At 41.4% G+C, this 26273-nt stretch overlaps 1 protein-coding gene across 5 annotated transcripts in view; it reads right to left on the minus strand.

The window, feature by feature from the left end:
- The window catches only part of INTS8 (integrator complex subunit 8), a 72111-nt gene that overhangs the window by 28276 nt on the left and 17562 nt on the right, over window positions 1-26273 (minus strand). For all 5 annotated transcript variants that reach the window (XM_073330535.1, XM_073330539.2, XM_073330538.1 and 2 more), the window contains exons 8-14: window positions 23694-23849; window positions 21066-21166; window positions 20212-20353; window positions 14415-14485; window positions 9795-9970; window positions 2291-2424; window positions 1012-1122 (exon numbers count right to left, since the gene is read on the minus strand). In XM_073330535.1, coding sequence (XP_073186636.1) covers window positions 1012-1122; window positions 2291-2424; window positions 9795-9970; window positions 14415-14485; window positions 20212-20353; window positions 21066-21166; window positions 23694-23849 — 891 coding nt within the window. The remainder of the gene's footprint in view (window positions 1-1011; window positions 1123-2290; window positions 2425-9794; window positions 9971-14414; window positions 14486-20211; window positions 20354-21065; window positions 21167-23693; window positions 23850-26273) is intronic.

Consider the following 26273-nt stretch of genomic DNA (forward strand, 5'->3'; position numbering starts at 1 on the left):
ACCCTCACCCTCCCACTCCACGTTTGCTTCTATAGGTTTAAGAAACTAGTTTCTGCACCTTCTGTATATTCTGTTGTTCTCAGATTACATTTCCTCAAAATAACATCTCCCCCCACTTTGACAGAGGCAGACTGGAGTAACTGTGTGCTATTTTTAGTTCAGATTTCTGCCTTGGTTTGGATCTGAACTCAGAGCCTCACATGGTGCTCAGACTTGATGACTGTCGCATACCCTCGGAGCAACCCAGACATGATGATGTATAAGTAGTTTTCGAAATAGCTTCTCTCTGCACACTTGCTCAGTGTAATGCCTTAGGCATGTGAACATCAGCGTGTGTAACTGGAGAAGCAAACTTCTTCAAACATTTTAATCTGATTTCCCCCGAAGGGTTGATATGTAACATGCACTCCGTCGGGGCAACCCTAGGGCATTCAGTGATCTGAGTCCTGCTCTAATCTCTATCGGTGAGCAAAAAACATTGCCAAGATGTGTCAACTTTAAGAAAAACTGCTTTTCCCCTAGGGGCTGTATCTTGGGAACAAACTCCTTGGTCAAGAGGCCCCAAATTTGGATCAGTAACAACAGCCAGTGCCCCCATGAGACACACCACATTTTTAGGCATTTGTGTACTCATATGGATTTTAGAGCACTTAGAACAGTCAAGCTTTAAACACAAAGCTGATCTTAACCTTAACAGCCATGATATAATCCTAGATCTCTCGACTCCCAGGTCCTGTACTTCAAACCCTACTCTATGCTTTCACTTGTATGTTACAAAAGAATACACCTCATTTAGTTTATGTTCTTAGTACACCAAGAATACATCTACTTGTATCAGTATGTCCTAGGCTATTCCTACTGCACAGCAGTTTTTTCATAAGCAACTAAAAATGGCAGAATATATGTATAGTAGTCAAGTCTTATTGAAAAACAGGATATTTTTATGGGAGAATGATCTGTATTATTAAACATCAAGACCATGAGCTCTTTATTTATATATAGTTTGCTCACCTTAATTGCACTGCAGTGTAACCCTTTTGCCATCAGGATGTAGACCAAATCTCTAGTCAAGTTGTCTTTAATTCCTAGGATAACACTGCCATAAACATTTGGTACTTCCCACTAAGAGATAAATATATAAAATATTTGAATGGGAACAGATTTTTTGAACTATTAAACCACTGTAAAAACATTAGTGACCAAATTTGTGAAACACAAAGAAAAGAGCAGTTTCTCACATGTCATTTCTAACTCTTCAAAATAGAAGTTTAAATTTCTTATTAACTGGATGTGTATACTACAGTTAAAAACTCTTCAAACGTAAGTTTACACAGGGTTCATATGCAAATAAAAACACACTAGTTGCTCCACAAGACAAAGTACATAAATCCCTTGGTATCCTAGTTTGTTGATGTTTTGAATATTTAAATAGTCAAAAACAAAACGTCTTTACTCAACTTAAAATGGAAGACAGCTTTTTTGCCAATTACTAGCAAATTACAGTAATTTAAGTCAAAAGAGCAGAATGGTAGCATTTTTTTAGGTATGGATTTTAAAATAAAAATAAATAGAGACTTAAGAGAACCAGAGACTGTATTCCAGACAGTTTCATATTTAAAAGCAATTTTTAACTAACTCAAGGAAGCAACATGAAAAGCACAGAGTAAGATGTGCAATACTTTACACATCTATAAATTTTTTTTTTTTTAAACAGACACAAAAAAATATAGAATTCTTAGCTATATCATCATCATTTCCATTATACAGACAGGGAACGAAACAGAAGTTAGCAAGTTACCTAAGGTGTCACAGAAAGTCAGAAAAGGAGGAAAAAAAAAAAATCAGAATCCAGGAGTCATGACAGTCAGTCAATCTCTTCTCCAATTACTGCATCACATTCTCAAAGTGAAAGGAGTTTACTGTATGCAACTACAGTAGAACCTCAGAGTTACAAACACCTCAGGAATGGAGGTTGTTCATAACTCTGACCAAACGTTATGTTTGTTCTTTCAAAAAAGTCTACAACTGAATATTGACTTTATACAACTTTGAAACTTTACGATGGAGAAGAAAAATGCTGTGTTCCCCCCGCCCCCACCTTTTTTTTTAGTAGTTTATGTTTAACACAGTACTGTACTGGCTTTCCCCACCCCCATCTCTGCTGCTGCCTGATTGTATACTTCTGGTCCCAAACGGAGGTGTGTGGTTGACTGGTCAGTTCTTAACTCAGGTGTTCGTAACTTTGAGTTTCTACTGCACATACTCAGCTATTCTATGAGAAATACTTTACCTTGCTAGAAATTGTCCAGAATTGGCGTTCTGACGTCATGCCATGCAACTCAATTAAAATCTGGCGAATCCTCCAGGGATCCACTGATAATATAAGCTGATGTTCCAGCTGGCCAATATTGACACTTGCTGATGCTAGAAGAGAAGATTGCTAGGTTTGTAGATTTTTTTTTTTTTATTTATAAGATACACCCATCACATAGTACATTGGTGAACAAATAAGATTTAAAAAAAAACATAGTACACTAGAGGGTCACACACTTGGTTGCTTTTGTAGACCAAGTATACTGCACACACCAGGAGCTTCTTGCACTCCTCCATTCCCCCCAACAAGCTCCCTGAATGTCAACCTTCCACCTCTCTGTATTTCTGGCATTTCCTGCAACCCAGCCTACCCATGCCAAGGACTCTGTTTCGCATTCACCCTTCCCTCCATACCATGGGCTGTTTGTGCCTCTCTGCATACCTCCAAGCCCATTGCCGCCACCTCCCCCTCCCCCCGACTTCTGTTTGAGAGATAAGTCATCATATGTGTCAGCATTTTTAAATGGTATTGGAAATATGGGAAGAGCTTAGAATGGGTATTGTCATGCTGGAAGACGTTAATGGATGCCCTCAACTAGTTCTTGATCAACAGACAACTACAGAGGTGGCTGAAACTGCTGGATCTGAAAACCGGATGCCAAGGCACTGTCCACCCTTTTCCCCTTCTCTGCTTTCTAATTTGCACCCCACTCCCTCCAAAAAATGAATAGGGTGCTGCCCAGAACATTGCCAAAAACTTTGGCATTGATTGGATGCAGCATTCAAAAGTTAGTGTGTGACTAAGAAATACCATCAAGCTGAGTGCAAGACCTTGCTTTGCTCAGCCAAAAATCCACTGACCAATGGCAACATAATTCAGGTCTACTGAACTAACTATAAGTAAGGCTCCGATTTTGTCATAGAGGTCATGGAATCCACAACTTCCAAAGACCTCAGTGACTTCAGCATGCAGCTTGGAGCTGCATTGTCTCGCTGCCTCCCAGGGGAGCCAGGAGCTGCGGGGTACTTGTGGTGGGAGGATGCCTACAGACTCCAGCTGCTGCGGTCGTCAGGGGACCCCGCCGTTACTGGCTGGGCCCCCTGCAGCTCTCGGTCGCTGCGGTTGGCAGGGGATCCCGCAGCTCCGAGCTGCAGGTAGAGGGGGACACCAGAGCTCCCAGCCGGCCCCATACTGCCCAGCGACTTCCCATTTTGTCATGGATATTTTTAGCAATAAAGTCAGGGACAGGTCATGGTTGATAAAGTGGAAGCCCATGACCTGTCCCTGACTTTTTACTAGAAATATCCATGGCAAAAATCTTAGCCTTAAATATAAGCATACCCTTTAAAAATAACTAACTGTGAAGTAAAGTAACCCCTGCTGCAGAAAAAGGAACTAGTTCAGCAAGTAAGTTCCATATACAGAAGTCAGATTCAGCTCAAAACAGTTTTCACAAACCTGTGGTCCTCCTGGGCTCTGAACTCTACAATTAACAATTCTAGAGCAGAATGTTGGGAATCATTAAGAAAGGGATAGATAATAAGCCAGAAAATATCATATTGCCTCTATATAAATCCATGGTACGCTCACGTCTTGAATACTGCATGGAGATGTGGTCAGCACATCTCAAAAAATATATTAGAATTGGAAAAGTTTCAGAAAAGGGCAACAAAAATGATTAGGTGTATGGAACATCTGATATATGAGAAGAGATTAATAAGACTGGACTTTTCATTTTGGAAAAGAGATGACTAAGGGCGGATATGATTGAGGTCTATAAAATCATGACTGGTGTGGAGAAAGTAAATAAGGAAGTGTTATTTACTCCTCATCACACAAGAACTAGGGATCACCAAATGAAATTATTAGGCAAGTTTAAAACAAACAAAAGGAAGTACTTTTCCACACAATACACAGTTAACCGGTGGAACTCCTTGCCAGAGGATGTTGTGAAAGTCAAGACTATAACAGAATTCAAAAAAGAACTAGATAAGTTCATGGAGGATAGGTCCATCAATGGCTATTAGCCAGGACAGATACTGATGGCGTCCGTAGCCTGTTTGCCAGAAGCTGGGAATGGGTGACAGGGGATAGATCACTTGATCATTTACCTTTTCTGTTGATTCCCTCTGTAGCACCTGGAATTGGCCCCTGTCAAAAGACAGGATATTGGGCTAGATGGACCCTGGTCTGACCCAGTAAGGTCGTTCTTATGTCAGAGAAGAAATTGCCTGCACAGTTACTGTGTAGTACTTCATTGGACATTTGCATTATTAATCTGTTTTCAGGAGAAGAGTGACTACAGCAATCTTGACTGCCATATATAAAAAAGTGACACCGAAAAGGTTAACTTTACAGACTGATGTGCAGTTGGAAAGGGTTGTGCTCTTTCTTGGCTTATAGCTGAGGTCAGCCAAAGAAGAACAAAGCAAGGACCAAACTAGATAATGCAGCTATCTGGGAGAAGATAACCTACTTCCACCTCACTGGAGGAATTCGCCCATGGCAGTTCTCCAGTTTCCCAGCAGTGGCCATACAAAGCAATCACTCCAGTGTAAAAACTGGATCAACTCCCTTTTCATAGCAGTAGGTGGAAGGGTTTGAAGAATTAATTGCAAAGATCTTACCTCCCAGTCTGCTCTACAACTCTAGTTCCACACCCCCTCTTTTGTGTATGCGTGAGGGGGAGCGGGGAAAAGAGAGGAAACGCAAGAGAGGCTTCCACAGCATGGCAAGTTTCTGCTATATAGGTAAACTCGGAAGGATTTGATTTTTATTGGTAAATATCGATTTCACCACATACACAAACTGACAAAAATATTTATATCGATAATAGAAATGTACAGGTACACAGAAAAATGCTGCTTGAGAATTTATCTGTTTAAGTACATTTACTTTGTATATCGACATGTGATGTTGACAACTTGCATTTTAATGGTTAAGCTTTAATTTTCTGAATATCAATGTCTACTGTCATTAAATATTGTCTGCCCCCCCACTACAATTTTCTGCAACAGAAAATTGAGATAGATAACTGAAAAAAAAATACTTAAAAAACAAACACTGCTCTCTGTCAAAATTACAAAAAAAATCTAAATCTGAAAAGTCTACAAATAAGTCAACCTGTCACAGTGCCAAAGCGAGGACAAAGAAGAGAGAGATGGGGGATATGCGACAGGGGGCCTGGACCTATCTGAGACCACCACAGTCCAGTCACTCTTAGCAGTCAAGCATGGGTGAGCCGTATGCAGGGGAAGGAATCCCAGGTAAGTATGTGATTGTTTTTTCCCACTACAATGATGTACTGATGGTGCCCCAACTTAACATGATACAGCTATTGACTTTTCATTAATTTACTCATATTAGAAGAGGCAGCAGTACAACAGAGAGACAGAGCTGTCATTTGCTTTTCATTCCCCTGTAGAGTTAGGCAAGGGGGGGACGGGGACATCTGGAGCAGTTTATGTACACAAGGATGTTCCTTGAATCCTTCTGAGAGGTCTCAAATGAAACTTTCATGGAGGTACTCTGCAACCCTCTCCCAAAGGATTCTAGGTATGACAGCCTTACTTCTTCTCTCTGTCAGTCAGCAACAACTTCAGCAGGCACCACTGTAGTACACAGGCTAGCAGTATACAGGCCTCGGCAGCTTCGGGGTGCCAGCAGAAGCTGTGCTTTCTGTGCCTGTGTTACCCTCAGGAGTGAGATATTAGCTACAATCACCACAGTCTGTGGAAAATGGCCTGAGCATGCAGTGCAACTGCCCTATACTCAGTTTCATGCAATGAAGCAATTCCCTCAGCCCCTGGGAGACCATATTCACCATGAATGGTGCTGTACAGAAGCACTCCGAAGCAGAAATGTCAATAAGCATGTCTTGTTTAAAACTTCAGGGGAGTAAGGGAAGGGACTGCTCAATTTTCACTTTCACTTTTCATTGTGACTATATTGACAATGGCACCTCTGTGTTTTATCTACAGCTGCTGCTATTGCAGCTTTGAGAGGTTCCTACTCCACACCCATAGAATGCTTGAGAGAGATAAGGCTGAGAAAGAAAAGTACTCGGAATGACAGGTTCAAGGATATCCTGCGAGCCAGTGCTGCATCAGATTGTGAGCAAGGGGCCTGGAGGGTGAACACTGCAGATAGCCTGGAGAAGGAAAGAGTAGACACGAGAAAGGCCCTGGAGTCCCAGAAGGAAAAGGAGAGTCAGATACATCAGGACATAACAGGGCTTCTCCGACAGCAAACAGACGCTGCAGACTCTTGTGGACCAACAGGTTCAGCAATCATGGGCTCATCTTTGGACCTACAGGTTCAACCATCACAGGCTCACCTCCTTTTGCAGTGCATGGAGAACTCCATTACAGTACCTCCTGACACCCCCCTTCACCATGGTATCAGGGGCCACATCTCTAACCCTACCACTTGACCCTGAGCACCATTAAGGACAATCACAACTTCACATACACTGACCTGTGGAACTCCTTGTCTGAGGAGGCTGGGACTATAACAGGGTTTAAAAGAGAACGGGATAAATTCATGGAGGTTAAGCCCATTAATGGCTATTAGCCAGGATGGGTAAGGAATGGTGTTCCTAGCCTCTGTTTGTCAGAGGGTGGAGATGAATGGCAGGAGAGAGATCACTTGATCATTACCTGTTAAGTTCACTCCCTCTGGGGCACCTGGCATTGGCCACTGTCGGTAGACAGAATACTGGGCTGGATGGACCTTTGGTCTGACCCAGTATGGCCATTCTTATGTTCTTATGACCTGTGAAAGCCATGATTGAGGTGTAGGTAAAATAGTCATGAGTGTTCTTTCCCTTTGTTAATTTCTGCTCCATTAATTTAAGTTTTTAATGTATTTGCTTTTAAATTGCACAGATTTCTTCTTGGACTGGTTTTATTAGTGAATAAAACTCTAGGATTTGGAAAATAATTCATATTTGTTAGTTCACAACATACACTGCAGAGTGCCTAAAAGTTCTGAAAGCATCTACTTGTTACTGTATAGTGTGAAACAACTCAGTGTCCATGACAAACAGTGTAATCATCATAAATGTAAAATAAGCACAGCAAAATTAATAAGTGCATCGACAGTGTTATATTCACAGATGTACACCATGCATCACACAACTCCTAACAGGCACCAAAATAGCAGGACCAGGTAAAACAAAGTCCACCATAATGCATTACTGTGGCTCACTGTTAAGAGTACTCTTTCAAGGCCTCTCTTAGCCATATAGCTTTGCAATAAACTCTTCCAATAGCCTTTGTCTCTGGCTGCTCAAACTCAGCAAACAGCTACTCCACCCCCACTGTCCAACGCAGTGGAAAATTCTCCCCTTTTGCTTCACAAATATTATACAGGACACAACAGGCAGCTATAACCATTTGGATCAGAATTGAAAAAAAATCCCATCTTGTGATTAAACCATGCCAGCATCCCTTCAATCTATCAAAAGTGCATTACACTGTTATTCTGCACCTGCAGGGCTGGTAGTTGAATCTTTCCTTGCTGCTTCTGAGGTGACTGATATAAGGCTTCATGAGCAAGAGGGGCAAAGGATAGGTTGGATTCCCCAGGATCACTACTGGCATTTACCACTGGTGATATTTAATGGCTGGTCAGGAAAGAAAGTGCTTGCTTTCAACTTTCTGAACATTCCTATGTTCTTAAAGTTAAAAGAGACATGCACCTTCCCTGACCAGCCAACACTGGTGTCGGTGGAGCATCCCCAGTGATCCACCAATGCTTGCATAACCACAGAAAAATAGCTGTTTCTGTTGAGTTAATCTGCTGTAAGGTGGTCTGGTGCCAAAATAGGGATACGCATATTGTCTATTGTTCCAATACAGTTTGGGAACCCTACTGCTGCAAATCCATCCACTATACCCTTCAAGTTGCCGAGAGTCACAGTTCTGCATAGCAGGAGACGATTAAATGGCCTTGCACACTTGCATGATGATAGCGCCTCCAGAGGATTTTCCAGCTCCCATATGATTTCCCACTGACCACTAGCAATCCAGTAATGGAAGTTTCCACAGTGCAATTGCCACTCACTTCTCCACTGTCACTGCACCTCTCATTTTAGTGGCCCTGCGTTGGAGGGCTGGGGCAAGCTTGGCACACAGATACAGAAATGTGGCCTTGCAAACCTGAAAGTTCTGCAGCCACTGCTTGTCATCCCAAATCTGCATTACAATGAGATCCAACCAGTCATGCTCATTTCTCAAGCCCAGAAGCAGCCCAGAGCTGCTCTATAAACGTCACCAACAACCTTGCATTTGTTCTCATTATGTCCCACAGCAGTAGCTCTGCAAATACCGAGGATTGTGCATCCTGTGCTTGCAACACTTAGGACAATAGAGCAGAGCTGTGCAGGCTCCATGCTTCTACCAGAGATGGCAGACAGTGAGGATGCCTGTAAGGATTTGTGGGATTTTTAAAAAAAGATGTGAAAGTTATGGGATACAGGTGACATTATGGGATGGAGAGAGTTGCATGCTGGGAATTTGATCCCTTGCTCACAGTCACCCGTGTGACTCATTTCTGCCCTAATATGCATTGCCAAAACTTTCCAAAAGATAGCACCATTGGATGATGGTGGGTTTCACACTGGGACACTTATTCATAGTGTACTGCACTATGCATTAACACAAGCACTGCTGGTAAGTGCAGTAGCACTTACGCAAAAAGCCAAATATGCACATACACAAAATGATATACTAACTGTGGTGGCTTTATGCTGACATAACTTGCATTGACCAAAGTTTGTAGCATAGACATGGACACAGACTTATCTTCCCTTGGTAGTTAAGAAGGGCCAAACCCAATAACTAAATATAGAACAGAATGCTGCAAAAACTGAAATAATCTTGTATTTGAATCTGAGACTTAATTAGGCAAAAATGAGATTAAACTGATATATTAAGAGAAAGCTCTCCAAGTATCTAGCTACTCATCTTTAAAGTTACTTAAATATTATGTAAAAACAAGCACTAATTTAAAACTTACCCTTAGTTTTTCAGTCAAGGATGATGAGAAGGTCTAAAACAAAATCTAAAAGTTTAAGTTACATAGGCTTTGTCTGCACCAGAATGAGTTTGCTGGTATAGCTATACCAGTAAACCCTCTTAACCCAGATGTAGCTTATATTGACAAAAGAGTGCTTTTGCCAGTATACCTTATTCCAATTCCCCAAATGAAATAAGCTATACCAGCAAAAGGAATTCTTTGCTGGTGCAATTGCATCTACAGTAGGGCTTTGCAGGAATAGGGTGTGAAAAAAAACAAAACACACCCTTAACTGACATAGCTATCCCAGTAAAAGTGTAGACCCAAACAGTCATTGACTAAAGATAGGAATAATAGTGTCTGAAGTTTTTCTTTTTAAACATGCATCAGAATATTACTATCACTTTGGCCATAAAAAGAAATACTTTAAAGCATTTAGAAAACTTGCTGGGAAACAGACCTGGAATATCATAAAACGAAGTCACAGGTTTAGTGCACAGATTGATTCGAGGTGATCTTTTCCTCATTTGATCAATAAGCAGCTTCCTTTCATCATCTTTCAGTAAGGTTATGAACAGCTCATGAGAGGAAATCATGAAGACAAGCTGAAGATCTTCCAAACTCAAACACATATTCCTGAGTAAGTTAAAAGTTAGTCAGTAGCTGGAAGATTACTTTGAAGTAAAATAAAAGTTTTTATTGCTTACATGTGACATTTCAAATAACTTTCTGTGCTTAATAATAATGCTATTATTTCCATCTACAGATAAAAGATTTCATTCATTCCCTTTTGTGATTCGTTTGTTTATTTAAAGGCTTTTTTTGGTCAGAGCAATATCCAGCCATAGCACAAATGTTAATAAACCTATTTCCACAATGTCCTGTAAGGAAGGTATTTTACTGATGGGGAACTGAGACACAAAGTAACAGACTGTCCAAGGTCACAAAGCTTGTGGCCATGATGAATTACAAGAAAAATAACTAGATTGTTTTCACTTATTTAAATTATAAGTTTCTTTTTTAAAAATAAACTTGTTTAAAATGAAATCTGAATTTAATACAAAATATGCTAAGGCCTAAACTTATTGACATCTTAAAACATCTAAATAAAAAATAACTATGCTTTTGGTGGAATTATGATAATCAATGGGACATCATAATAGCAGGGTACAAAATACATAAGAACGACAGTAGGGTTGTGCTGGTGGGGGAGTGGAACTATACGTGAAAGAGAACAGTCAAATATTGTAAAAATCTTGAATGAATCAAACGGTAACACAGAATCTCTATGGATAGAAATTCCATGCTTGAATAATAAGAGTACAGCAGTAGGAATATATTACTGACCTCCTGCCCAGGATGGTGGTGAGGATTATGAAATCCTCAGGGAGATCGGGGCTATAGAAATAGAAAAAAAAAATATAGGGGCATTTCAACTATCCCCATATGGACTGGGTACTTGCCACCACAGGATGCAGAGATAATTTCTAGACACCATTAATGACTACTTCTTGGAGCAGCAAGTCCTAAAACCCACAAGGGGAAAGGCAATTTTTTATTTAGTCCTAAGTGGCTTATAGGATGTGGCCCAAGAGGTGACTATAGCAACCATAATGTAATTAAATTTAACATCCTTCTGGGAGCCAGGAGGGGGAATACCAAATAAGCCCACCACAATAACATTTAACTTCAAAAAGGGGAACACCACAAAAATGAGGAAGCTAGTTAAAAGAGTAGTTAAAAGGAACAGTCACAAGAGTGAAATGCCTGCAAGCGGCATGGAAGCTTTTTAAAAACACCGTAACAGAGGCTCAAGTTAAATGTACACTCCACACAAAAACAACCCTCTCCCCCCACCAAAAAACGGTAAGAGAAAACAAAAAATGCCACCATAGCTGAACACCACAGTAAAACAATAAATGAGGAAGTTAGAGGCAAAAAGGCATCTTTTAAAAACTGGAAATCAAATCCCATATTTCAAATGTTTGCTCCTGTGGTAACACCCACAAGGTATTTAGCCTGCACATCTTAAAGGGACTATTCAAGTTAAATGGCTCATCGAGGAACACAACTCACAATGGACCATGGGAGACGTTTATCTACACTTAATGGACTTCCCTGTGATGGCCTCCGCTATGACAAAGTGAAATCATGCATGGACAAGTGACTTGCCCATGCGACTCCAAATATCATCTTGTTACCTGTAATTTTCCACAGTGAGATCAATCTGCTTCCCTTCACTTAGCAGAAACTATAAAAAGCCCTGAGAACATCTCCATTTTGCCTCTTTCCTGCTCAAACCTCTGGACTATGAACTTACACTAATGGGAGCATTCTAACCAAGGGACTGAGGACCTTCCAATGATTTAGAAGAAACCAGAGACTTAATCCAGCAGTTTATTCCATCACTGCTACAAGCCTGATCCAAGAACTTTGCAATTACTGCATATATTTGATTCCTTTAACCAATTTTAACTCTCACCTTTCTTTCTTTTTATAAATAAACATTTAGATATTAGATACTAAAGGATTGGCAACAGTGTGATTATTGGGTAAGATCTGAGTTATATATTGACCTGGGTATGTAGCTTGTCCTTTGGGATCACAAGAACCCTTTTGTTTGATGAAATTCGTTTTGAATAACCACTCATCATTAAGTCTAGTGTCTGGGTGTTGAATCTAGGAATGGAATACCTAAGGAGTATGAATTTCTGACTTCTTGTTAGCCGGCGTGGTGAGACAGAAATTTACTTTTGTTGCTGGTTTGGTACATCTCATGAAGGATAACCACCAGTTTTGGGATGTGTCAGCCCTTTTTCCCCTAGCAGTTTGTCCTGAATTTGGTATTCTCAGTTGGGAGGCACAGTGACACAGGGGTCACCCAGTGAACTTAATAGGCTGTAGGTTTATAACACACAAAAGGAAGTACTTCTTCATACAACACAGGCAACCTGTGGAGGACAAAAGTATAACTGGGTTAAAAAAAGAATTAGATGAGGTCATGGAGAATAGGTCCATCAAAGGCTATTAGCCAAGATGGTCAGGGATGCAACCCCATGTTGTGTGTGTCCCTAAACCTCTGACTGCAAGATTATGGGACTGGACGACAGGCTATGGATTACTTGAAAATTGCCCTATTCTATACACTGGCCCTGAAGCATCTGGCATTGGCCACTGTCAGAAGACAGGATGCTGGGCTACATGGACCATTGGTCTGACCCAGTATGCTTATTCTTTTGTTCTCATTAAAGAGCCTCTATCAAAAACCTAAAGGCTGCTTTTTTATAAAAAAAAAGCCGAACACCTAACTTTGGAGGTTGAGCTCTATAAATATGGCACAGCAGGTCATGTACTCTATTACGGGATTGTTTTGCTTAATAAAAATAAATTTTATATGCTGTTTACTTAAATTCTAGTTACCATCCTAATGTGGCTTGACACAAATTGTGAGCAAAGAGTTAATTCGTAAATAAGCAATAAATCAGTCACCATTTTCTTACACAGTAAATATGTATAATTCATATTAATAATCTGAAAATATTAAGCTACGTATTTGCTTCAATAAATGTACAGAGTTACAGCGTACCCTCCTAGGTAGCAAACCAAATCCAGTGTAAAGGCGGTTTAGTTTTAAATCAACGTGTTTTAATGGTTATATCAACCAATGAGAATGCAGCTTTCCTTAGAAGATTACTGCAGTACTACTGGAAAAGTTGATTCACATCAGTTATTTAAATTGAGGCTTTCTACTTGGTGATTTAGGTCATAATTTCAATTTCTGATTTAAATTACTTTGGTTTAAATCAATCCACCCTTTTTGTGGGAGAACCAGGAATGGAATCCAGAATTCCTAATCAGGTGCATTTTTTGTAAGGCCTTCTCTATATTACAAATGCTTTGCCAGTATAGCTATGCTGGTAGCGTCCCCAAGGAATGTCTACGCGGGGATTAAAAAAAACCCTGTGGCCAGCCCGGGTCAGCTGACACTAGCTCAAGGGGCTTGAGCTCCAGAGTTGAAAAATTGCTGTGTAGATGTTTGGGCTTGGACTGGAATCTGAATGTCTACACAGCAATTTTTAGCTCCGCAGCCCAAGCCCTGTGAGTCTGAGTCAGCTGACCCTGGGCCAGCCGTGGTCATTCCACAGGTCTTTGATCCCCGTGTAGACATACCCTTAATGTAGATTCAGCTTATGTGATGAAAGGAGTTTTTCCTGTCAGGTTAATAACACCACTAATGTTGACAGAAGCACTCTTATATTGGTGTAGCTGCATCTACACTGTGCTTTTTTGCCGGCATAGCTATGTTGGCTAGAGGCTTATTTTTTCCACAAAAATTTAAATGCAACACATTTGTGTGCGAAGAGTTCAATCTCCTTTCCGAGCTAAGTGAAGGCCAAGATTATAAGAGGGTTCAAAAAAGAACTAGATAAATTCATGGAGGATAGGTCCATCAATGGCTATTAGCCAGGACGGGCAGGGATTGTGTCCCTAGCCTCTTTGCCAGAAGCTGGGAATGGGTGACGGGATGAATCACTTGATGATTACCTGTTCTGTTCATTCCCTCTGAAGCATCTGGCATTGGCCACTGCTGGAAAATAATATACTGGGCTAGATGAACCTTTGGTCTGACCCAATATGGTTGTTCTTATGTAAGAATTGATTGTGATGTATGGAGTGTTGCATGAGTATTTCTGATTAATTATAAACAGGATTTTGAAAATGTAACCCTTGGGGTGAGGCAGCAGTTGAGCACTTTCACAATGATCCAAGAGATAGTTCCTACTCTAGCAACGGAACAAGGGTGTGCTGTGGATGGCATCACGCTCAGGCCCAGGGGAGGTGGCATCATGCATTTCTCTAAAGTGACCAACCCCTATGCCTTATTCAAAAACAATCATCCATGAGTTCTAGATGAACCCACATCCAAGTATCCTTCACCAGAAAGCATGGGACACAGGGCAAAAAGAAAAATGTTGCCCTCTTTGTCTAATTTTTTACCTGCAAGTTCATGTAACATTAAACATACCAAGATAGTATCTATGCATTGCACAGTGCAAGCAGTCTCACATCAGGTACTTACTTGAGAAAAGCTGCCATTTTTCTTTTCAAAGATTCTGAAGCATGTTCTAAGTTTATTGACCTTGAACAAACCTAGAAAATTTAAGAGTTAAATCATTAAGCATCACTAGGAATTCTGAATTTTCATTGGTTATATACAGTGTTAAGAGTTATTTCCACAATTTTCTGTTCATTCTCTGGTAGCAATGAACATCATGTAAATTTTCTCTCCCTGTGGAGGGAGGCAAGCCATCTAATATAGCCCATCCTCCAAATACTGTTGCTGTTACAGTCGGATCAGAAAGCCAATCATTAACCCTGTCTATAAAAGAGGTTAACTTGGGAGCATGTAATGAATCACATGGCGATCTCTAATACCCAATTCCCTTCCTGAGCCTAAAGCTGGTGTCTGTAAGAGCCAAATATGAAAATTACATCATCTATGCTGCTAAAATCACCGCAAAAGCAACAATCTAGCAAACTATAAAAGCAACCGCTATGTAACAATCAAGTCCACTTAACTGAATTAATGATAAAAGTGAAATATTTAGGTGAGTCAGTTCTATAGGTACAAAACCCCTGTGTACCTACCAATATTAACAGAAACTTAAGTAACTTTTCATGCTTAATTTAATTATCAGCAATTCAATCATTTTATTATATCAGTTTGAAAAAGATAAAGCTTATTTGTCAAAAATGGATTAATTTCCATTGTCAACTGGAAATAGAGACTGCTGCTGGATCAATGGGGGCTGGTGCACAGTGCACTTTTATCTGGTTTTTGCTATAGGTTTGAGATAAGTAGTTACTACTCATTGCACAGGAAGTGGCTTACATTAGCAGACAAATAGAGACCTGGGAATCAGCAGCAGAGTGATAAAGAGAAACAAAAGAGCATGAATTCAACTCAGGCACAGCTCACTACCTTCCAAAGGCTGCAATAGGTGTCATCCACAATTAAAGGCCACATTTGCAATAGCTCAGGGAAGCTTCATTGGAAGAGTTGACTAATCTCTGTGAGGAACTCTTGAGAGGAGAGAGATTTTAAATGCTTTTGTTCAGCAGATCCGTTTTTCTAAACTTTATGCTGCTCTTACACACAGTCCAAAATTTTTAAAGAAAATGATCAGAGCAACTGAAGTGAGTGGTTTCAGAGTGGTAGCCGTGTTAGTCTGTATCAGCAGAAAGAACGAGGACGACTAACTAATTTATTTGAGCATAAACTTTTGTGAGCTAAAGCCCACTTCATCAGATGCATGCAGTGGAAAATACAGTAAGAAGATATACATACATACACACACACACAGACCCTCCCCCACCATGAAAAAATGGGGGTTGCCATACCAACTCTTAACAGACCAAACGATTAAGGTGGGCTATTAGCAGGAGAAAAAAAAACGTTTGTAGTGATAATCAGGATGGCCCATTTCAAACAGTTGACAAGAAGGTGTGAGTAACAGTAGGGGGGAAATTAGCATGGGGAAAATAGTTTTTAGTTAGTGTAATGACTCATCCACTTCCAGTCTTTATTCAAGTCTAATTTAATGGTGTCCAGTTTGCAGATTAATTCCAGTTCTGCCGTTTCTCGTTGGAGTCTGTTTTTGAAGTTTTTTTTGTTGAATAATTGCGACTTTTAGGTCTGTAATTGAGTGTCCAGGGCGGCTGACGTGTTCTCCAACTGGTTTTTGAAGGTTATAATTCTTGACGTCTGATTTGTGTCCATTTATTCTTTTGCATAGAGATTGTCCGGTTTGGCCAATGTACATGTCAGAGGGGCATTGCTGGCACATGATGGCATCTATCACATTGGTAGATGTGCAGGTGAACGAGCCTCTGATAGTGTGGCTGATGTGATTAGGCCTTATGATGGTGCCCCTTGAATAGATATGTGGACAGTTAGCAACAGGTTTTGTTGCAAGGATAGGTTCCTGGGTTAGTGGTTCTGTTGTTTGGTTGCTGGTAAGTATTTGCTTCAGGTTGGGGGGCTGTCTATAAGCAAGGACTGGCCTGTCTCCGAAGATCTGAGAGATTGAGGGATTGTTCTTCAGGATAAGTTGTAGATCCTTGATGATGCACTGGAGAGGTTTTAGTTGGGGGCTGAAGGTGATGGCTAGTGGCATTCTGTTAATTTCTTTGTTGGGCCTGTACTGTAGTAGGTAACTTCTGGGTACTCTTCTGGCTCTGTCAATCTGTTTCTTCACTTCAGCAGGTGGGTACTGTAGTTGTAAGAATGCTTGATAGAGATCTTGTAGGTGTTTGTCTTTGTCTCAGGGGTTGGAGCAAATGCGGTTGTATCTTAAAGCTTGGCTTTAGACAATGGATCGTGTGGTGTGGTCTGGATGAAAGCTGGAGGCACGTAGGTAAATATAGCAGTCAGTAGGTTTCTGGTATAGGGTGGTGTTTATGTGACCTTCACTTTTTAGCACCGTAGTGTCCAGGAAGTGGATCTCTTGTGTGGACTGGTCCAGGCTGAGGTTGATGGTGGGATGGAAATTGTTGAAATCATGGTGGAATTCCTCAAGGGCTTCTTTTCCATGGGTCCAATGTCACCAATGTAGTGCAAGTAGAGTAGGGGTGTTAGGGGACAAGAGCTGAGGAAGCGTTGTTCTAAGTCAGCCATAAAAATGTTGGCATACTGTGGGGCCATGCAGGTACTCATAGCAGAACCGCTGACTTGAAGGTATACATTGTCCTCACCCATAACTATTTCACATTTGGGGACAAAGTCAAAGTTCAGCCACCAGGTTTGCCGTGACATTATCAGGGATACTGTCCTGACAGTTTGTAGTCCATCTTTGTGTGGAATGTTGGTGTAGAGGGCTTCTACATCCATGGTGGCCAGGATGGTGTTTTCAGAAAGATCACGATGGATTGTAGTTTCCTCAGGAAGTCAGTGGTGTCTCAAAGATAGCTAGGAGCGCTGGTAGCATAGGGCCTGAGGAGAGTCTACATAGCCAGACAATCCTGCTGTCACGGTCCAATGCCTGAGATGATGGGACGTCCAGGATTTCCAGGTTTATGGATCTTGGGTAGCAGAGGGAATACCCCTGGTCAGAGTTCTAGGGGGTGTGTCTGTGTAGATTTGTTCTTGTGCTTTTTCAGGGAGTTTCTTGAGCAGATGATGTAGTTTCTTTTGGTAACCCTCAGTGGGATCAGATGGTAATGGCCTGTAGAATGTGGTGTTAGAGAGCTGCCTAGCATTTGGCATGGCAACCCCCATTTTTTCAAGTTATCTGTATATCTATTTATCTTCCTACTGTATTTTCCACTGCATGCATCTGATGAAGTGGTCTTTAGCCCACAAAAGCTTATGCTTAAATAAATTGGTTAGGCTCTAAGGTGCCACAAGTCCTCCTTGTTCTTTCTGCTGAAGTGAGTGGCCATCACATGTGAGATTTCCATATGTGTTTTCAAATATGAGTGCTCCTTACAGGACTGTCGAATTAAAGTAAGCTGGAAATCCATCATTTATACAGTTTTTCTTTAAAGGGCACTTTTCTTTTATGTTCTTGCATTTTATTACACTGCCAGTATTGCTTATGATGTTATTGACTGTTGCCCAGGAAACCTAGAACCACCTCAAAAAGCAGTTTTGCGAGTTTCATATGTTTTGTTTGTAAAACGCTATGCTATTACTGATTTGGGAGCATGAGCAGTTTTAATTTTAGCTTAACCCAAAATATCATCTTAAAAAGTTAAACTGTAAAGTTTTAACTACCTGTAAAAAATACAGGGTTATACCCTGAATATCCCAAGTGTAAAGGTAGGAGGGGCATTTAATGTAAGTGATTATAACAAAACCCTTCAAAATTTGTGGACTGCCAACTCATTCTCCATGAAATACTCCAGCATGCATTATACTGGACATAGCACAAAGTACCACGTGTCAAAACCAACAGGAAGGAAACCAACAAAACCACTAGAAGAAAGTAGATATGGGGCTGAGGTAAGTGAGTTTTAAAAAATGGTTTTAGGGTAAACAACAACAAGCCTAAAGCTACTTAACAAGGGAATGAAAACCCATTTCCTTAACTCGCTTCAAATATAATTAAACTCCGTCCTTCAGAAGGATTCCATGCTGGCTGTGCAACCACTGGCATAGTTTTTGCTGAGACAGCAAACAGAGTGAGAGACAGTTGGCTGCCACTTCAACAGTCCTTAAAAATAGCTAAGCTTTTGTATTGAAATCGGAGGTCTTCCTTTTCAATCGGCACATAACAAACAATCAGTACCTGTACTGATAGGAACTTGCAAGTCACCTCTGTAAGATGTTCTGTGGCATCCAATTCTGGATTCCCCCAGAAATCATGTTCCCACTTTAAGCAGACTCTGGCTTCCAGAAAGGGTATGGTGGAATGAAGATCCCTCCCTTGACCCTACCCAGCTCATTGGAGGGAAGAGTCTCAACCTTCCCTTTTTCCCTCCAGTAACCCACGATGTTGTATAGCGGAAGGGCTGCTCTTCAATATTTCTCCTCTACATTATGAAGGGGTCTCCAGCTTCTGTTCTTCCAACTGTTTCTACTAGGCCATGTTGGGAAGTTCAGAGGACTCCCCCTTCCCCGCAGTCGCATTATTCTTTCCAACCTGTAGAGAAGACCTGGAGTGAAGCCTCTAATTCTTGTTGCTAGGGACACACTCCATGGTTCGCTGCAAAGGTCTGAGGAACGAGAGACTTCCTACTAGATCAGGGGTGGGCAACTTTTTCACTCAAGGGCCACATCTGGGTATGGAAACTGCATGGCGGGCCATGAATGCTCACAAAATTTGGGGTTGGGGCATGGAAGGGTGCTCCCGGCTGGGACCGAGGGGTTTAGATGGTGGGAGAGGAAACAGGGCTGGGGCATGGGAGGGGACAAGGGTGCAGGCTCCGGGTGATGCTTAACTCAAGCAGCTTCCAGAAGCAGCAGCACGTCCCTCCTCTGGCTCTTATGCGGAGGCATGGCCATGAGGCTCTGACGCTGCCCTGTCTGCAGGCATTACCCCTGCAGCTCCTATTGGCCGCAGTTCCCAGCGAATGGGAGCTGTGGGGGCAGCACTTGGGGCGGGGGAGAACTGCAGAGCCCCCAGGCTGCCCCTGTGCGTGGGAGCTGGAGGGGGGACATGACGTTGCTTCCGGAAGCCATGTGGAGTGGGGCAAGTCCCTGACCCCGCTCCCCGACAGGAGCTTGAGGGCCAGATTAAAACGTCTGGAGGGCCAGATGCGGCCCCAGGGCTGTAGTTTGCCCATGTCTGTCCTAGATGCTCCCCTCTCTGGCTCCTGGAGTGGCACTAGGGGATCGGGAAGAAACCTTTTAAACCTTCTTGATCACTTCTCTGCTTCCCACTTTAGCTCCACTGAAGGACTGTGAGGAGAAAAAACAAAAACACTTCCCTGTCTTCTCCTTCCCTCCCCAGCTCAGTGAAGGAGTCTTGGAGGACATCAAATTCCTTCCCCTGAATGCTCTTCTACTCCCCTCTCTGGCTCCTCTCGGATCTATACATTTTCCAGGACAATTCTTCATAATTTAGAAATTAAGATAAATATTTTTTGTTTAAGGATAAACAGGGCAATGTCTAATTAAACTTGGAAACTTTGGCAGCTTCACTGACAGAGTTTGGAGAAATGGGTACCTCTGTTCCTGAATCAAAGAAGTGAGTCAACTATCAACACAGAAGTGGGACTGTCTATATACTGAACCATCTGAAATGTACAAAGTAAGCTCAAAATTAGAGAAAAACATTTTCACCTCTAATCTTTCAGTTTTAGAAATTTTACGGTGTTAGAAATTAGATTTTTCAGTTAACAGTGTCCTTTCAGTCTCAAGACTCACATCTTACCTCAAGAAGAAAGTCTATTTTCTCTTTGTTCGGTTTAAGAAATAGTTGGTTAAACTGAATACCAATTGCTCGACCCTGCATTACATCACATACAGTGTTGCATGTACAGATTCTGAAACAGATTTCATCTAGAGCATCATTCCTGCATGAACACAAAAAACACAGTAAGATTACAGACCTTCTTTGACCGCCACGCAAAGGGTATCTAGACAGAATAACAGATAACCACCAGCATTTTAAGCACCGTGCTGTCTAACATTGCTCTGAGCATGTCCATAAGATAGTGTTTAAAAATGATTATCTGTATTACAGCAGTGCCTCGGGGTCTCAGTCCTGGATCAGGGCCCCTCCCAGCATTCTTAAGAATGCTCATGTCTGCTTCATAGCCATGGGCTTCAAATGGTTTGCCTGAACAGCTATGACTAGAGTAGCAGGTTTTGGAAAGCTCTTAAAGGGCATTAAAGCTTACAGTTAAGTGAAAAAGATTTCATAGACATTTTCGTATCCATGTTACCCTTCTTTATAAGAAGTTCTGTCATTGCGCGACACTAGTGAAATACATGCCTGAGGAATTGTATCTATGCAGAATGTTCAGTTTCTCTCATCACAAGACTGACCTTCCTCCAATTAACTACTTGTGTCTGAATTCTTCAGACAGTTTCTGTGGAAAGCATTAACAATAGAAAATTGTTTTTTTAGTTTCAAAGATTCATCATTCAAGTTGACAGCAAGATCTCTGGGTGGAAAGAATGACTTTTTGTTCTGTGTTTGTACACCTAGCACAGTGGGGTCCTGGTTCATGACTGGTGCTCCTAGGCACTACTGTTATACAGCTGCTAATGCTAACTACTCACCCCTGCTGCGCTTTCTGGAATAGTTCTCTCAGCACAGACTGTCTGAACTGAACAGGTAAACTGAGAGTTCGATTATCTTCGAGAAAAATCTTCACTAACTCCTAGAACATAAACAGATAAATATTGTATCAATTTCAAATGGTATTTCTCTAACTACACATTAATAGACAAGGCTATCAAATGTAACTGTTCAAACTAAGTTGTCCCCACCACCCAACCTGCAACTAAATGAGACCTTGAAAACCCTTTACAAACTGTTCATTAAACCTTCCACCTCCTTTATGAGGTAGGTTTTATACCCTTTTTACAGATCAGGAAACCAAAGCAGAGATTAAATTACTTCCCTAAAGTCACTCAGTGAGTCACTACAAAAGTTGGAAAGAGAAACAAGTTTTGACTGCAACATCCTTCTAATTCAGTGGTAGGCAACCTGCTGCCCGTCAGAGCAAGCCACTGGAAGGCCACCAGACCATTTGTTTACATTTGCACGGCCGCCCACAGCTCCCAGTGGCCGGGAATGGTGAACCTCAGCTACTGGGAGCTGCAGGTGGCTGTGCAAATGTAAACAAACAGTTTGGTGACCTTGCCCTGATGGGCCGCAGGTTGCCCACCACTGCTCTAATTCCTAGGTAACAATGCCTCCATGGCATACTATAGTCACCCTGAGAAGAGGACGTTACTCACCTTGTGCAGCAACAATGGTTCTTCAAGATGTGCCCCCCTGTGGGTGCTCCACAGTAGGTGTGCTTGCATCCCTGAGCTGCTGATCTGAGAACTTTGGAGTAGTGTCTGTTAGGTCTGCACGTGCACTCTCTAGCCTCATGCCCCGTCATGAGGCTAGTCAGCGCACAGTAACCCCCTCAGTTCCTTCTCTACCGCAGTCATTGACAAGAACTCTGAAGTAGAGGGGAGGAGGGCTGTCTTTGCTACTAACTAGCCCTCCTGAATAATGGCCTTTAATTGGTCATGATGTGACGCTGGCAGCTGTTCAATAAAAATCATTCATTCAGTTTTCAATAATTGATATAATCATATTTCATCATCATCATGAGGGCTTGGCAGTTGGCAATACGGAACTGAAGCGTGGTTGAGGCGTACACCTTTCTTTTGAAAAAGGTCCAGGCGTGTGCAGTCCCTATCACAGGGAGTGGACCCCAGCTGGTGTCGATGGTCGTGGGAGGTCACGATACCCACTACGATAGAGTTGGGTAGAGGGTGGGAGAAGAAGTCAGATTCCTTAGCTGGGACATAGCATTTTTGTCCTCCCACTTGCAGGCAGGCACTACTGATACTGGAGTTTGCCAGATGGTTCTTTCCGGGTACAAGATGGCCTTGTTAATAGGAAGGGCTATATTTGAGGAAGAGGATGAATGGAGAATGTCAAGCAGATGATGAGTGTCCTTGACTTCCTCTAGAGGTATTTGGAGAGAGCGTCTGCAACTCTTTGCCAAATCCTGGAAGACACAAAAGTGGGGAAAGCATGACAGCTTTGTCTGGGGAGGAGGATAATATGGTCCTCGGGGTTCCTCCATAATGTCTTCTGGAGGCACCGAAGCTCTGGATGCTGAGGCCAAGGGGGTGTGCCTCAAGGGTTCACGGGTGAGGCTCGAAGCTCAAGAGGCATGCTGGCAATATGGCACCCAAGGTCCCAATGTGGCCACTAAGGTGGTGGTGACAGAGCCCAGCAGTGGTGCCCATGGGCGACTGTACCAGGATGATGATGGTGGGGTGATCTGAGGGTATACGGAGTACCATATGGAGCCTGGGAGGAATACTGACACACCACCTCCTTTGATCACTGTTTGAACTCTTGCTCTCATGGCAGCAGGGATGATTCCTGTGCTAGGTAGAGGTTAGGTGTGGAGATTCCAGTATTGAGAAGCAGGGACCCCAGTATGTCTGATACACAGAGGTACCTATCTTGGGGCTCACTATGGGTGCTTCCCACTCTCTTCTTTGATGACTTGTGAGAAGGGTCAGCAATTTGCTTCTTCGACTCAAGAGCCTTTAGACAGAGGAATTTGGGGATGACTCATGTCTGCCAAGTGACTTGTGGCGTGGAAATTGAGAGGGTCTCAGAGTCACCTGCATGAAGATAATCTTGTCAGAGCTCTCTACCCTTATGTGACTGTGGCCCAAGTTGCTGGTAGAAACCACAGGCAGCAAACGCACTGGGAGTGCTTGTCTGCAACCAGGATTGTTTCCTTGCATGTGAGGCACTTCTTGAAGTCCGGCGAACCGGGAATACCTCATTGGGGGAAGGGTCCCCAAAAAGGAAGAAAAAAGCAGGGGGGAAATAAATCAAATTGGAGGGGGGAAAAAAAAAAAAAAGAGTAAAGAAAAACCAAAACTATACTAACTAACTACAGACATGCAAATAGAAAGTAACAATCTAGCCAGGGCAGTTGCGAAGGAACTGAGGTGGGTTAGCCTGCGTGCGTGGCAGGGCATGGGGAGAGACAGCACATGGGTGATCCTAATGGACACTGCTACCAAAGTTCTCTGATCAGCAGCACAGGGACGCAAGCACACCTACAGACGAACACTGTGGATACTACTTGAAGAAGAAATCTTAGATATGAACTCACTCAAGTCAAAAGACTCCAAATTGTTTTTTCAGTACTTTACCTGATAGTTGCCACATCTCATACAGCAATGGATTTGACTATAAGGAGTTGACTGTTGTGATGTACTATTGGAAGATGATGTAAGAACTCCACAAGCTTGACAGTACCCAGCTAACCTCTTCTCATCTATGGTGCAATGAAGTGATGATGAACCAATCTGTAAAATAAGAACACATCAAATTTTAGCTACCTAGATTCTATGAATAATTATGGGCTTAATTCTGATCAATGTTGAGCATTCACAACTTCTATTTTAAGGAATTATCAATATTAAATAAAAGCAAAACATTTTTTTAAAAAAATCAGTTAATTTTTTTTTCTATTCACATGTGCTCTTTCCATTTGATTTTTCACTGACTAAGTAGACAGAAATGCCACTTTCATTATGATTTCATATTTGGATTCACAGTGAGGCAGGAAAATGTTTTTAAATTGTGGAAACATTTTTATCATCTTAGATTTTATTAAAGGTTGTTTTAGTAATACTGAAAGTTTGGTCCAAGTTGATCACTGATATGATACACTTGCACATTCAGCTACTGACCATTTATTTCCCCCTTTTGCCTCCTCCCTCCAAGACCTTAGAAGAACTACAAAACTAAATGCAAATAAATAAACCCACATCCTAAAATGAATAGATATTAAGTTTTTAATCTAAAAAAATCAGAAGCAGGAAATAAAGTGTTCTGGATTTCTACAGCGATGTTAACAGCCACATTGCACATGTATCTCCTATTCCTGTTTATTGTTCTAAAATATGTAGTTTAATATATTACTGTTAGAATACCACAGAACACAGAATGTGCTGTACAGCCAAGGCATTACTACTGTGGAAATCTAAACTTCTGAATTTTCTAAATGATTTTAAAACTAGTATAACTTTAGCACTGTATTAACACAACTTCTACATTTAACCAACATGAGCTTTCCCTTTTTTAATAAGCTTCCTCTAACTGAATGAATCAAACAAAGAAGAGAAGGTGGCTGATAGAGACAAAGCTTCTGTTTAAAAACAGACACGTTGACGGAGTTTGTATCTTTAAAAAAGATCGAAATTCTACTACTATCTGGAGTGCAACTGTAGTTTAAGTTGTTTTAAAGAGACAGAGGAGAAAAAATGAGTTGATAAACAAAATAGAAGTTCTAGTCTCAAATCCTAAAAGATATCTGAAGAAAAAAAATTGTGGGTGGGTTTTTTAGGGGGTTGTTATTTTAAGTTTGTGGTTTTTGCATGAGAACAGTTTTAGCTAATTCTGGACTGAAATGCAATGATTTAGTTGTGGGAGACAACTTCTCACAATGGTATAAATCACAAGTTTTTCTCTCAACTGCTAGAAATTCTATAACCTCTATCAACTTAAAGCAGGCTCATCTGTAGATAAGAACGTTTTCCTCTTGCAAAAAGGCACATTTGCCAACCAGATTTCTGGTAATAAAGAAAGATGAAATGATATCAACATATACAAGGCATGGTAAAATATGCTGAGAAAGGCTATCCAGCTCAGCTCCTAAGACAATTTGTGGTCGTCTTCTTCCACGATTCCTCCATCTCAATTCTATTTTAGTGAACAATCCAAACAAAACGAGATGGAAATTTGCCTAACAATTGCCTGTCACCTTCTCAACTACAGTAGGAAATATGCAGAACCAAAATCTTTCCTCAGAATATTTGCTGCTGTAGTGAGAAAGTCCACAGGGAAACATTCTTGCATCACTGGCAGACACTATTAAGAAGCGTGGAAGTATGGGATTCTTCCCCGTAAAGTTCTGGTTTTTAAAAAATGGTTTTATAATACACACAAATTTACAATGGGAAATTATTCGTCTTGAGCAGAGAAGTCTTCAGCAAGCACTGCCAACCCAGAGAAACAGCTATAGAATTGCTGCTCACTGCAAAGTTATTTCAATCTACAGATCAATAGTTTTCCACTATAAGCTCAATGTCCAGTGAATATATACCATACAAGATAGGCAATCAAACCAGAGAGATGACAACCGCTCTCTTAAAAAAAAAACAAAAAAAAAAACGCTTCAACAAGTGGAGAAATTTGTAGAAAGCTAAGTGAGTTGTCTGTCAGATCTGCAATTACACCTAAAAGAAACCATACCTGTCAAACTCTTTTCTTTGGCGCACACATACATGTTCATTTTGAAGAGGTACCATCTAAAAGAAGTGTTCTTGTTTGATTTTTGAGCAAAACATGCCATAACCTTTCTATGGCTATCTTTATACATACAAGAACATCACACTAACTGGAAAGTTGTCCAATCCTATATTTCATCCACTGACCAGATCATCAACATTTGGAATAGTTATCTCAAAATCCTCTATAAGCACACAAATTTGCAGGCCATAGGCTAGTCAGTTACATTCAAAACTGCATATCTGTACAGGGGGACTACTGCCTGCAAGAGTATGAAGGGAAAGGCATTTACACCATGTCCATTACTACAGCATTTGAGTGTGTAAGAACTAAAGGGGCTTACATACTATAAAACTGGTTTTATCCAAAAGGGATTTGAGACACCAGTGACCAGTGGAAGATCACTCACTTAACTTCAGGGATACATGCCTCTGAAA

This window comes from Lepidochelys kempii, chromosome 2 (genome assembly GCF_965140285.1).
Source record: "Lepidochelys kempii isolate rLepKem1 chromosome 2, rLepKem1.hap1, whole genome shotgun sequence".
Classification (NCBI taxonomy): Eukaryota; Metazoa; Chordata; order Testudines; family Cheloniidae; genus Lepidochelys; species Lepidochelys kempii.